Genomic DNA, 14,620 nt, shown 5'->3' with positions numbered 1-14,620 from the left:
AGTAACCGAGCCATGGCTGGAGCTGGCCAGCGGCGCGGGCAAAAAGCAGCCGCCGAAGACGCGCGGGCTGCGTCAGGGGAGCCGGGGGCCTCAGAATTCTGAGAAGGAAAGGGCGAGAGGGGGCCAGGGGCGGGCGGGCTGGGGGCTCCGCGCTCGCCCAACGGCACGGATCCTTTTTGGAAATTAATATTTAAAAAAAAGCCGAGGACTCAGAGGGGAAGGTGGGGGCAAGAGGGAAGGCGAGACACTCAGAGAGGGAGACAGAGCCCCACAGTGAGAGGAAGGCAGGCAGGCAGGCAACAGTCGCCGGCAGCCGATGTGAAGACCGGACTGCGTGCGCCCTTCGCCGCCTTTGCCCGGCCTCATCGATGTTGTGTCCGCCGCCCGCTCGCCCGGATCACGATGAACGCGCAGTTGACCATGGAGGCGATCGGCGAGCTGCACGGGGTGAGCCATGAGCCAGTGCCCGCTCCTGCCGACCTCCTGGGCGGCAGTCCCCACGCGCGAAGCTCCGTGGCGCACCGTGGCAGTCACTTGCCCCCCGCGCACCCTCGTTCCATGGGCATGGCGTCCTTGCTGGACGGCGGCGGCGGCGGCGGCGATTACCACCACCACCATCGGGCCCCCGAGCACAGCCTGGCCGGCCCCCTGCACCCCACTATGACCATGGCCTGCGAGACTCCCCCAGGTATGAGCATGCCCACCACCTACACCACCTTAACCCCTCTGCAGCCGCTGCCGCCCATCTCCACCGTCTCGGACAAGTTCCCCCACCATCACCACCACCACCATCACCACCACCACCCGCACCACCACCAGCGCCTGGCGGGCAACGTGAGCGGTAGCTTCACGCTCATGCGGGACGAGCGCGGGCTGGCCTCCATGAATAACCTCTATACCCCCTACCACAAGGACGTGGCCGGCATGGGCCAGAGCCTCTCGCCCCTCTCCAGCTCCGGGCTCGGCGGCATCCACAACTCCCAGCAAGGGCTCCCTCACTATGCCCACCCGGGCGCCGCTATGCCCACTGACAAGATGCTCACCCCCAACGGCTTCGAAGCCCACCACCCGGCCATGCTCGGCCGTCACGGGGAGCAGCACCTCACGCCCACCTCGGCTGGCATGGTGCCCATCAACGGCCTTCCTCCGCACCACCCTCACGCCCACCTGAACGCCCAGGGCCACGGGCAGCTCCTGGGCACGGCCCGGGAACCCAACCCTTCGGTGACCGGCGCACAGGTCAGCAATGGAAGTAATTCAGGGCAGATGGAAGAGATCAATACCAAAGAGGTGGCGCAGCGTATCACCACCGAGCTCAAGCGCTATAGCATCCCACAGGCCATCTTCGCGCAGAGGGTGCTCTGCCGCTCCCAAGGGACCCTCTCGGACCTGCTGCGCAACCCCAAACCCTGGAGCAAACTCAAGTCCGGACGGGAGACCTTCAGGAGGATGTGGAAGTGGCTGCAGGAGCCCGAGTTCCAGCGCATGTCTGCGCTCCGCTTGGCAGGTGAGCCGGCCAAGGAGCTGGGCGCGTGGGGGAGATCAGAGGTTGGGGAAGCTGAAGGGGCCGAAGAAGGGAGGGAAAAGAGAGGGTTGGGCACGCTTCATCCCATTCTCCTTCCCCCCCCCCCAGAAGGGAGGGGGGTTCCCCTGGGCCTGGAAGAGCAAGCACAAGGCTCCCAGGTGCAGACCGCCTCCTCCAGAACTCAGTGCATTGGGCTGTGGTAGGCTCCGGGAGCTGAGCGGTACCGCCTGGGCGACTGCGGGGACGGGACGCATTTATGCTGGGAGACAGTGCTGGAAGCGCTCACCGCCGGAGGCGAAGGGAGACCCCGGCACCTGGCTGGATACGTCTGTGCGTCGCTTATCAGTTGGACGCTCCGGGTTTGGGAAGAGGAAGGCGACGAGTGAGTGGAACTGCGCGCAGATTCTGCCAGGCAGTACTCCTGGCACACGCCCGGGTGTTGGGTAGGAGTGTGCAGCAGCTGCCCGCCCACGTTTGGCTGAACTTACGGCGGTGACCCCCTCCGGAGCTTACTCTATTGGCGCGAGGCAGGGGTGGGAGGGATGGGGAGCGCACTCTGAGAGTTTGGGTAAAGGTTCTGAAGCCGACGGAGGGTGTGTTTGGCGCCGACGCTGTGTTAAGAGCACGCACTCTACCCTAGTAACCGGCTGTGGAAGGGAAAGGAAGGCAGATGGTGCCGAGGTAAGGGTGAGTGCGGGCGGAGCAGCTAGGGAGCTTACAGCTGAGCCCACGGACCGCCTTTGCTGCCGGCTAGTTTACGACTTCGCATTTCGTTTTTGTTGTTTTGTTTGTTTGTTTCCTCTGCTTGGTGTTTCGAGTGAATCCCCATGCAAGGGGGTGAAAGTGTGACATGACCCCCAAGTCTGCGAGCAGAGGTCTCCCAGGCGCGAAACCCGGAGGCCCGGTGTTTCTGAGTTGAGCAGGAATGTCTCCTCGGCTCTGCACAGACAGCGCCTAGCTTTCTCAGTTTCTCAAAGCCAAGGTTCAAGGAAAGCTCCTGGAAGCAGGCTGAGGGGACAGCTTAGCCCAGGCTGAATCACACTGGAGATTTCAAGCGGATTCGGCGACCCCGGAGGGCAGAGGACACACGGGGAGGTAGAGCCAAGGGCAACCGAGGGCGGACACGGTTTGATGAGACCGGCAGACTTGATTGACTCCTGGGTCCGTGCTACTCCCCCCGCCCCAGTCTCAGCCTGGTGCCCTGGCCTGAGTCCTGGCGAAGAGAAAGGTAAAAGCCGGAATGAGGGTTTGTTAATTAACTGATCGTTCTCCATTAATTCGTCCCTGGAGAATGAGAGACAGTCAATCCGCTCAGAGCCGGGGGCACTGAGGCGTTTCACAGTCTAAAATCAAAGCGAGAGGCCAGAGCCCCCTCCCCCACCTCGTGCGGGCCAATGAGAAGCTAGAGGGAGGCAGGTGCCGGCGTGCCAGTGAGCCTGCAGCGGGAGCCGGATGCTACCCAAAGCACTCCTAGGGTCTGGGCGCTCCTGGCCTCTCAGCGGTCCTCAGCACTGGCGGAGCCTGTGCCCCGCCAGTTTTTCCAGCCCAGCCCTGCGCTCCTGGTTCCAAGCAATGTCTCCGCGCAGGCTATTACAGCTTGCGCCTGGAAGTCAGGAGAGGGGGGGATAGGACAGGAAGATTAGGAGAGAGAGATTGACAAGGTGCCCTCCGGGGTTCCCGCGAATCCATTCCCTATCCCTGTGTGCATACACCATATCGCCTCCCATCCGTGTGAGCTGACCAAGACCCTAGGGCAGCTGAAGTTCCACAAGGAGCAGGAGAAACAGCTACCCTTCTCCCTGACTTGCTCTGCCTCTGCAGGAGCCCAAAGTAGTCAGTGCCTTTTCACACGCCTGCGTCAGCCTGGTACTCCGGCTTGAGAACCTTTTAACCAGCAGTGCTCTCACAGGCCCGCCTGTGGGGCAGAGGAAATGGAGGAACGGGGTGGAAATGAAGAGGGATCCCCTCAGGGAAGCTTGGTACTCACCCCCCATCCCCAGCCTGGTGAAGGTGCTTGCTCGAGACGTCAGTGACCGCCTTTCCCTTCTGCGCCCCCCCCCCCCCGTCGCATCCTGGAAAATCAGACTGACAGGTTCTGCTCAGAGATGACCCCCAGCCCTGGAAACCCGACTTAGTACCGTGATCTGCGCGAGCGACCTCTGACCTACACGCGTGGGCACCGCAGTGCTGTTGAGGGAGTAGCACGAGTACTGGGGCCGTCATGTGGGAAGGTTGGGCCAGCCTCACCGGACCCAGAAAGTTATCTAAGGGGCAACGGTCTGGCACCCAGCAGCCAAAGGCGAGTTGAGCTCGGCCCAGGCACGTGGCCTTTTCTTGGGGGGAAAAATATAAAAAAAGGAAAATCGGATACTGTGTCAGGACAAGCTTTGGTGCCCAACCCCAAGTGGAATCCATATCTTAGGACCCGGATGGAGCGCTGAATGTTTAATTTTCTTTCTTTAACTTAACTGAAGGGGTTGAAAAGGCTGGGATGGGGACGCTTGCAGAGTGAGCCCAACCGGGAACAATCCCATTATATTGCAGGAACCACGACCTATTTTAAAGTCACCGAAGAACAAAGAGCCATTCCTTTAACATTTGCATTTCCCGGGTGGGGTGAGGAGGGCGTGAGGCCTTTTCCTGAAGTCTCCAAATAATCTCTAGTAGGCCCCAAGTGCAGATTTAAATGCATTGCAGGACACTTTGGTCGGGGCTGGGGACATTACCGCCATCATCAGCCTCCACGCACAGAGATGCCCCTTGCAGTTTGACTCGCTGCTGCACTAAAGACCCTCAACGTCGTCCCTATCCCGCTGGGTGGTTTTTTTGCGATGAGTGGCTTCTCCATCCTCTTCCGGGTGCCCAGGCTCCACGAAGCCTGTTGCGGAGGGTCAAAACCTACACTGGTGCTCGGCCTTTTGGCTAAGATCAAGTGTAAAACCTCCACTCGTGGCAGTGTGTTTGGGGAGGTGCTTTCTCCTTACAATATTACATTGACTTGGTGGAAGATGGGAGACAGGAGGAAATTCTCACCAAATTAAGTACCTTTAAAAAATCAATATGTGTTCCTTCAACCTAATACTTGCTGCTGCCCCATTAAAGTACACTGCGCTTCTCATCCTCAGTAGGCGTGGGCGGGCTGGACTGTATGGGTGGGTGGGCGCCTATTAAGACCCTGAGATTAGTTTCCAATTAAAGATTCCGGAAGGCTTTGGCCACAATAGAGGAGCTGTCAGCCTAGGAAGAGGCTGGAATGTGCACTACCCGAGGGTACAGCACCATGGACCCAGGAAGCAAAGCCCAGAGGCCCCAGGCTCAGGCAGGGATGGGTGCCAGGCCCCTTTGACCGTGGGGTACCTGAAAGAAGGGAACCTCCAAACAATGCCAGCCAGGGAGCCTTCCAGATCTCCTGCATCTGGGACTGCACCCCCTTCTTGTCCAGAATTGGCCACAGAAAGACCTGGAGGAGAGCCTGAGTCTGGGGGTATGTGTGTAAGGGAGAATGTTCAGCCAGGAAGTGGCCATGAGAAAGTCTCACCGGGACCAACCTGGGCTGTGTTTGCCATAAGTGGCCTTGTGGTCTGGTTGATTGATAACTGGCCTCCTTGCAAGTCCATTTGCTTTTTGTTAATATTTATCCCAGTGGGTGACATTTCAACTGTCCCCTCACATCCCTGGGCCAAGTGAGCCAAGAAGGAGTGAAATGCTGGGCCTTGGGAACCTCACTTCCCCAAATCTCAAAGACTCCCAGGCCAGGAGAAAAACTAGGACTGGGCATATGGGGACATAGGAACTGGAAGAGTTCTTGGGCCCCAAAATAGGAGAAGGTACCAAATGGACTGGTTCTCTCAAGCCCCACTTCTCACATTGGTGCAGCTTCTCCCAGTCCACTGCAATTCAAACAAAGGGCCTGCGGGCTCGGCCAACCGCATCTTCCTAGCAGCCCAGGAGCCAGTGGGACTGGGGAGGAGGGGCAGTGGTGGAGGAGAAGGGAGCACCTTCTCCCAACATGCAATGGTGGGGGCAGCCAGTTGTCAGGAGGAGACCAGAGGAGTCTCAAAGAACCCCCATTCCCTCAGGGTGAATAGTGGCCATGTGCTCAAGGAGTTGACTGTTGACCCCTCCCCAGCCCCCTCCCACTCCCCCCCCCCACACCAGCCCAGCAGGAATCCAAAAGTTCTCATCCTTAGGGACAGTCACCAAAAAGCTCTGCATGGGCCTTTCTCTCAGCCTGTACCTGATCCCTTGAGGGTGTGGGATCCTTCTTATAGTCCCCACTAGGGAGCACAGATGCCAGTGAAGAGAGGAAGGAACACTTGGTGTTAAAAAGTGTGCATACGCTGTTGGTGGGAATGCAAATTGGTGCAGCCGCTCTGGAAAGCAGTGTGGAGGTTCCTCAGAAAATTAAAAATAGACCTACCCTATGACCCAGCAATAGCACTGCTAGGAATTTATCCAAGGGATACAGGAGTACTGATGCATAGGGGCACTTGTACCCCAATGTTTATAGCAGCACTCTCAACAATAGCCAAATTATGGAAAGAGCCTAAATGTCTATCAACTGATGGATGAATGGATAAAGAAATTGTGGTTTATATACACAATGGAATACTACGTGGCAATGAGAAAAAATGAAATATGGCCTTTTGTAGCAACGTGGATGGAACTGGAGAGTGTTATGCTAAGTGAAATAAGCCATACAGAGAAAGACAGATACCATATGGTTTCACTCTTATGTGGATCCTGAGAAACTTAACAGAAACCCATGGGGGAGGGGAAGGAAAAAAAAAAAGAGGTTAGAGTGGGAGAGAGCCAAAGCATAAGAGACTGTTAAAAACTGAGAACAAACTGAGGGTTGATGGGGGGTGGGAGGGAGGGGAGGGTGGGTGATGGGTATTGAGGAGGGCACCTTTTGGGATGAGCACTGGGTGTTGTATGGAAACCAATTTTACAGTAGATTTCATATATTAAAAAAAAAGTGTGCATACGGTGAAGATTGGAGCCAACTATTTGACTGGTATAGGAATACCTGTTATTGAGGCATGAGGAAGCCTGGTGGTTATTGTCTGTAACCCTAGTGTTAGCACATGCAGGATGGCTGCTTGAGACAGATAACCCCATTCTGATGGCAGCTGGCTGTCCCACCAGCAGGTGCAGCCCCAGTGCCTTGGAAGTGCCCAAAGGGTGATCAGGATCAGCCAGAGTGATCTGCTGGCCCCAGGGATGTAGTGGTCACTAGAGAGACAGACCCTGTCATAGCTGTTTTGCTACTGGCACTTGGGACAGACTGTGCCAACAATACCTGTGTTGTAACAACAAAGCAACTCAGAGCCCAGGCCGCATCTTTCTTTACCTTCAAGCATTGAGCCTCACTGCCCTGTGCAGAGCTGGAATCCTGCCCTCCCAGATGCCCTCCACTGGGCTCAGCTTCCCCAGGTGGCCTGATGGGTTGTGTGTGGTGATAGCTGCATACGCCCCCTGCAGGCTGCTGCAGCCGGCCACCAAGCAAGCCTCCAGTGGTTCAACATGCTGCGGAGAGGAAAGGGATACTTGCCATGGCTTTGTTTTTAGAACATCTTATCCTAGTGACTTGCAAAACAGTAATTATTTTTTGATAGGAAAAGGGTGTGAAGGAGGAAGAAAGGGATACATAGTAGAACTATCTTGGCTCCTGACAATGTCTGGGTGTTACTCCACTAATGAGACAAAATTGCCATGCCCCTCAAAGTGCACCCCAACTCTGACCTCTCGAAACAAAATTCACATTTGGATTTTCTATCCATATTATACTTTTGCTGGCATGTTTTTGCTTGAGGAAAGCAGGTGACCCCGGTGGTGTGGAGTAGGAGGCTGGGGCTGGGAGATGCAGTACTGGATGTGTGGATTAGTGGTTCCTTTGTTTTGTTGTTTCCCCTTCTAGCTAACTGACGGGAGTCTGGAGGCAGCCCTGAGGCTTTGAGCTTGGAGGTCTTTGTTTCCCCTAGTGTAGGGTGGCTGAAAGGGCCTACAGAGGCCGACTGGCCTGGAGTCTTGGTGCAGCGTCAGGACCCTGGACAGGGCCCCGCCTGGCTAGCTCTCTTTGCTGCTGGACAGTGGGTAGGATGCCTTTGAAGAGTTGTAGTAAGGAAGTGAAAACTAACAGCTAATATTCTGAAGTTTATGAGAAATCTTGAGGCCCTGCCAGGAATATACACTGGCACAGTCAAGTAATCAAAAAGATCAAACCTGTCCTCGTCAAGCCGGTGATTGATCTTTTCGTCCCTCCCCGACAGCTTTCTGTGTGTGTCTGAGTACACGTGCACACCCGCTTACAAAATCAGAATTCGAGTCCCTATGGGTGTGACAGGGGTTGGATCATTAAGCTAAAACGTTCAATTCAGTTCCTTTGATCCGTGCTGGGGAAAATCTATAGTCATCTCTAATCTACGAGGTCCTTAAGAAGGTTGTTACATGAGCTGTTTTGATGTCATCATTTCCACATTCATGGGAAATTCAACTAATCAAACAGTCATTGCTACCCAAAGTTCTCAGAGGAAATAGTTCTTACAGGGTATATCAGTAAAATTTATTCTTGATTTCCTTGTAAGAAAGAAAATCCTCAAGCCTGATGGAGGTGGGTAATTTAAAAAGAGGTTCTTTTTGTCTTGCTCCTCAAAATCCATAGCTAGAAGCCTTGTCCTCCAAGTAATAGTGCTCAGTGCTCTTTGTAAACTCCACATATTGGAATAGTTAAACACCAGCTTAATGTTTTAAATCAACCATGGAGCCATCATGGATTGGATGAGAAATGCCTAGTTTCATTTCAGTTAAAACAGCAGAATCTCCACACTCTTGCTAAAATTGAATGGTCCCCAGCCTAGGGTAGCAATAGAAGGAGGTCTTATTGAAGTAATGGTAGTTAGAGAATAGATTTCTCATCATTCTGGATAAAAGCATTCATTAAATACTATTTTCATCATGTCTCTACTTAAGTAAGATGAATAACCACCTTTGGGAGAAGAAAGCCACATTATTTCTCCATGAAAAGTGTCAGTTTCATAGAGTTCAGTTAAAAAAAAAACTGATTTCTAATAGGTATGAATTTAGTGCACAATCATAAATTCCTGTCTTCTATCAATAGATATGCACAGGTTTTTATTTTGTGACAAGTATGTTAATACTAGTGAAGCTTAATTTCCTCTTGAAGTGATAAGATTGGATTACATGACTACACCAATCACAAGACAGTCTGATTATTTTTTCTGCTTCATTATAATATTTTTTCTTTTTTTTTTTTCTTCTTTTTTTTCTTTTACCTAATAATTTATTTATTTTTTATAATTTACATCCAAGTTAGTTAGCATAGGTGCAACAATGATTTCAGGAGTAGATTCCTTAAGCCCCTTACACATTTAGCCCATCCCCACTCCCACAACCCCTCCAGCAACCCTCTGTTTGTTCTCTATATTTAAGAGTCTCTTATATTTTGTCTCCCTCCCTGTTTTTATATTATTTTTGCTTCCCTTCCCTTATGTTCACCTGTTTTGTATCTTAAAGTCCTCATCTGAGTCAAGTCATATGCTATTTGCTTTTCTCTGAGAAAGTCTGATGATTTGATATAAACATAGGAATTTATGTTTTATCACTGTGTCTTGCTACAGAATCATCTACACTGTGTTCTTCCTAAAGGTGTTACATTATCAAGTTGGAAAACAGCTTCTAGAATTTTTCTTCTCCTTTAAATGAGACAATTTGGTAAACCAACAGCTAAACAGAACCAACCCCTGAAGTACTACCCATCCAATTTGTCATGGCAATTAATAAAGAAGGGGCTTATGTCTGTTGTGTATGTTCTATTAGTCAAGTACTGTGTGAGGGCATAGGTGTTCCTATTTAATATTCACTGCCTATTTGAGTGGCTCCCAAATCTTGCTACATGTTGGAATCACTTAGGGATCTTTACAGATATGATTCCTAGCTAAAACCCTAGATATTCTGGTGCAATTAGTATAGGACATGACCTGGGCATTGGGATTTTTAAGAGCTCTAAGGTAATTTTAATGAGCAGCAAAGTTGGGGAGCCACTAGTTTAGTAGTAGTTACTATTATCTTCTCTATTTCCATGTTCATTGAGGTTACATAATTTACCTGTGGTAAGCACTGATGTCCTGAACTCAGCTTTCCCAGCTCAAAGCCCAGAACCCTCTTACTCTCCACCCTGTGCCTAGTACAGATCCACCAGGTCAGTGGACCTAGAATGTGGAGATGTCTAATTTGCTGTCATAAATACCCCATCTGGAAAGTGTCTGCATAATAAAGGTCTTGAAATTGAAGAGTGTGTGTTTCCTCTAGACTCTCAAGGAAGTTACTTATGGAAACTTATGGCTTTTTTTACCAAAGACTTATAATTGAGACTCTTTATTGCTCTCTTTTGAAGAAGCAGCCAGAGGGAATATAAGGCAGTGTGAAAGCTAGACATGGAACCCAAGTCTCCCTATCCATTTGTTCATTTAAACAGTTATTGATGGGCAAGATCAATCATTAGATGTGTTCTGTGGGTAGGACTGGTCCATTGGGACTCATGCCTGGAGGAGGGCCCAAAGGCCCAATCCTCCTATACTTTGAGGCATTGGTGTTCTGATCTGCACTTGGACAGCAATTACATTTCTTTGCTTCAGATCAGTACCTGTCTTGCTATTTCAAGCTTGACTGTTACTCATATTTTAGGACCCTGCACTAAAAAATAATAAATGAAACTAAGACTCTGTGTATAAGTTGGCAATCATCCAGAGGACAACTTACAACTTCCCTCAAAGACTGTGTGTTTCCAGTTATCCGTGTGTCTCTCATCTTCCTTTGCATATGCCATAGGGTACTCAGAATCGACAGTTTCTGAAATCACTGCTTTCGTTTTTGCATCTGATGATGATCTCATAGTCCCAAAGAGAGGTTATCAAAGGAACACAATAAACTATGAGCTTTTCACTTTCTTTCCTGTTGTCTTCTAAAACAGATCAATGGAGGGGGGTGGGGGGGGGTGGGGCGGGGAGGTGGTGGCGGAGAAGGATCAAATAAATAAACGAGCGAAGCGCGCCACCTAGTGACCCCCGTGTTCACTGCAGGTGAAGTGCGTGAGAGGAGTGGCTAAAGCGATTCAAGTATTGATGGAGTCGCAAAAATCGTTCATTAAGGCAATTTAATCTTTGCTATTAAATGTCCTTTCAATTCATTTGGGATAATTAAGATGCAGTTAAAGTGATTAAATTCTAATTACTTATGCTAGACAAAGACATATTTGTCACGCTAATGCGGTTAACTAAGGACTCAGAAAGAAAGTTAACATTTACTTCAAATGATGCAACTGGAAAAATCAGTTCCTCTTTTCATCATTAATCCAGCGAGCTGGGTGATTATGTAATGGCACTACAAGCTCATTAAATAGCGGAAGTGCTGATTAAAATGACTGCTAGGAGGAAAACCTGAACCAGGAGCACCTCAGCAGTTGGTTAGCATTCCTAGCAAAATTTCTTGGTGTTCTTTCTCTCCAAGCCCCCATCCCAAAATAATAAACACCTCCTGAGTTTTAGCCTGACATTAGAAAAAAAAAAAAAGGATATCTCACAGGAAGCCTTTATTGCCAGCCTACAGACATTGTTAAACCGGAAGATATTTTATTAGTTTATTAATTAATTTATTTATTTTTACAGAGAGAGCACGGGTGCTAGTGGGGGAGGGGCAGAGAGAGAGGATCCCAAGCAGGCTCCATGCTGTCAACGCAGAGCCTGACACGGGGCCTGAACCCCAAGATCATGACCCTAGACGAAGTCCGAGGCTTAACCGACTGAGCCACCCAGGCGCCCCAATCAGCAGACATTTTTAAGTGGTAAATGGATTCTCAGTGTAGGGAGGAGCTAGGCAGATGAGCCAAGGGAGGGCTGGTGAGGGAATTCCCTGAAGTGAACAGCTCCAGAATGAACATATCCATTGAAGGCTTCTGAGGCCACTTTCCTTCACATAAACACCCTTCCTAGTAAAGCAGTCCTTCTCCGTCTCCCTAGTTGCACTTGTACTGCTTTGATTCAAGAGGACAGATTCCTCTGCAGGGGATCATGCCATGCTTGATTGTTATGCACACTCTGAATGGTGCTAAGTACCTCAGCTGCAAATTGGCCTTTTTCAGTATTTTTCTGCATTCTGATATTATAAATTATTGAATATTAAAGCCATCTGATATTATAAACCATCAAGTTACTGAGGCTATCTTACTATAATGTTCACAAACAGCTCCCAGACTCTTATGATAGCTTAATTATCAATGCTCATAAGAGACAGAGGAATTGAAAAAACTGAATTTGAAGTTTGCCTTCCTCACAAAAAGTGACTTATAAAGCAGTGTTTAGCATTTTCGGGGGGGGGGGCGATGAAATGATCCAAGGATGAAGATGGTCAGACATAAAATTGAGGATTATTTTCCCCAGGAGATAGGTGTCTTTTAGTACAGTCAAATTTACATACTGACAACTGTAATTGTGGAGATTGCATTTTCCCCCTATTTATCCCAGTGGAATTCAATATTATCCCTGTTTTCTTCATAAGCAGAGAAGCTAAAATTAGTAAATTCATCAGTCACATAAGTCAAACAACTACCTTTAAAAAATAAATTGGCATTTATTTGGATACTTACAGTTATTTTTAATTTAATAGATCATTTTATGCCACCTTACATTACTAAAACAAATAAAGAAATTAAATTTAAAAACCCTGGACTAAGAATCTAAAGCCCCAGAGACAAGTTCTTGCATTAATTAACTCAGAGAACTTGTCATTTACCCTTTCTGGGGCCTCAGTCTCCTTAAATGTAGAATGAAGGAATTGACTGTAGGGTCCTTTCAGGTCCCACATTCTATGACTGATTGCCTTCTGGATGACTGTGTATCCACAGCAAAGTCTTTTGTCTCTACTTAGTGCTCTGTCCCAAAGTCAGGATTCAACATTAGGTGTAAGGCCCAGGGGCCCGTCTCTTAGGCAAAGACTCAGGTCAGGCTCTCCTGTCAAACTGTCAGGAGAAAACAACTTATCCAGTCAGGAGTGCTGCCTTCCGGCACAAATATGCTGCAGTTTGAGATTCCTGTCTCCTAATAATACAAGCTGTTGGTGAAGATTTGGATCAACAGGAATTCATACACTGCTGGTTAGGAATGTAAATTGTTACTATTGTTTCAAAAGATAATTTGGCATTGACTTATAAACCTGAACCTACACCTATCCAGTGATTTTACTCTTTGGTATATACCCTAGGTAAACTCACATCTCTAGATGCTCCTGGAGATGTATACAAGACTGTAGCAGCACTGTTTATAAGAGCAAAGAAGTCAGAAACATCCAAGTGTCCATTGACAAAGAGTGCATAAGTTGTGATATATTTATCTAATGCAGTCGTATACTACGATGATATTTTGCACCATATATAGCTACAGCTATATACAGCAGCATAGTTGAGTCTTAGGAACAATGTTGAATTAAGGGGAAAAAAGCTATGGAAGATCACATCAAAGCATTACTACTTTTGGGCACCTAGGTGGCTCAGTTGGTTAAGCATCCATCTTCATTTAGGTCATGTTCTCACAGCTCCTGAGTTGGAGCCCTGCATCAGGCTCTGTGCTGACAGCTCTGAGCCTTGAGCCTACTTCAGATTCTGTCTCCATCTCTCTCTGCCCCTCCCCTGCTCTCTCTCTCTCTTAAATATAAATAAACATTTAAAAAAAGAACAATATCACCTTTACAAAGCTCAAAAGCAAGCAATGCTGAACAATTTATTGTTTAGAGATGCATAAGTATATGATGAAGCTATTTAAAAAAAAAGAGGGGTGCCTGGATGGTTCAGTAAGTTAAAGCATCTGACTCTTGATCTCAGCTCAGGTCTTGATCTCAGGGTTGTGAGTTCAAGCCCCACATTGGGCTCCATGCTGGACATGAAGCCTACTTTAAAAAAATGAAAAAGTGAATAATAAACTCAAATTCCAGAGTGTGGTTACCTCCAGTAGGGAAGGTCAGAAGATAAGTAGCTTTACAATGCAACTGCTGTTTTAGTTCTTTTGTTGGATGCTGCCTTCACAAATGTTCATTTTGTTACTAGGCTTCCTAACTTAAATATACATATCGTTCATGGATGTAAATGTTATTTAATTTTAACACTGGGGAGGAAAAAGATTGATTTTTTTCTGGCTTCCCAACTCAAACAGCTTGGACCAGACAAATCTCACAGCATTATGGTCATTTACCCTGTTCCTAGCCATGTACTAAATGTCAACCCTCTTAGAAATTATATTCTGCCAATTGTGGACAGGACACAAGAAGTGAAAGAGGATGCCTTAGAGCAACATTGTCTACAGTAGCCAAATTATGGAATCAGCCCAAGTGTCCATCAACTGATGAATGGATAAAGAATATATGCCATACACACACACGCACGCATGCACACACTCACAGTGGAACATTACTCAGCCATAAAAAAGAATGAAATTTTGCCATTTGCAATGACATGGTTGGAGCTAGAGGGTATTATGCTAAATGAAATAAGGCAGAGAGAGAAAGACAAAAATACCATATTATTTCACTCATATTTGGAATTTAAGAAAAAAAAACAAATAAGCAAAGGGGGAAAAAAGAGAGAGACAAAGCAAGAAACAGACTCTTAACTGTAGAGAACACACTGATGGTTACCAGAGGAGGGGGGGTGGGTGAAATAGGTGATGAGGATTAAGGAGGGCACTTGTGATGAGCAACAGGTGTTATATGAAAGTATTGTATCACTATTGTACAGCTGAAACTAATACTACAATGTATGTTAACTGGAATGTGAATAAAAACTTAAAAATAAAAACAAGTGAAAGAGGAAATTTTATTAGATAATGGAAAGAAAGACTTGCTTTTTATTCATTTGAGCACCAGCTACAGCACGTGTGCTCAGTACTGGGGATGGCATATTTAGCCAACTTGTCCCTTAGGACTTACAGTCTAGTGAGAAAGAGAGACAAATAGCTGTTCGTTTCCTTCTTTTTGATTTGTGTGTGTGTGTGTGTGTGTGTGTGTGTGTGTGTGTGTGTGTGTGTGTGT

The 14,620-nt window shown here is 48.2% G+C and overlaps 1 protein-coding gene across 1 annotated transcript in view; it reads left to right on the top strand.

Annotated features, from left to right (window-relative positions):
* Positions 1 to 191: 191 nt before the first annotated feature.
* ONECUT1 (one cut homeobox 1) overlaps positions 192 to 14,620 on the top strand; it is a 45,443-nt gene continuing 31,014 nt past the window's right edge. The window contains exon 1 of the mRNA XM_040492726.1: positions 192 to 1,507. Coding sequence (XP_040348660.1) covers positions 403 to 1,507 — 1,105 coding nt within the window. The 5' untranslated portion in view covers positions 192 to 402. The remainder of the gene's footprint in view (positions 1,508 to 14,620) is intronic.

The sequence above is a fragment of the Herpailurus yagouaroundi genome, unplaced genomic scaffold, assembly GCF_014898765.1.
Source record: "Herpailurus yagouaroundi ecotype Mexico unplaced genomic scaffold, PumYag 184, whole genome shotgun sequence".
NCBI lineage: Eukaryota > Metazoa > Chordata > Mammalia > Carnivora > Felidae > Herpailurus > Herpailurus yagouaroundi.
The sequence above is the reverse complement of the archived record's forward strand: the minus strand, read 5'-3'. Positions and strand labels throughout refer to the sequence as shown.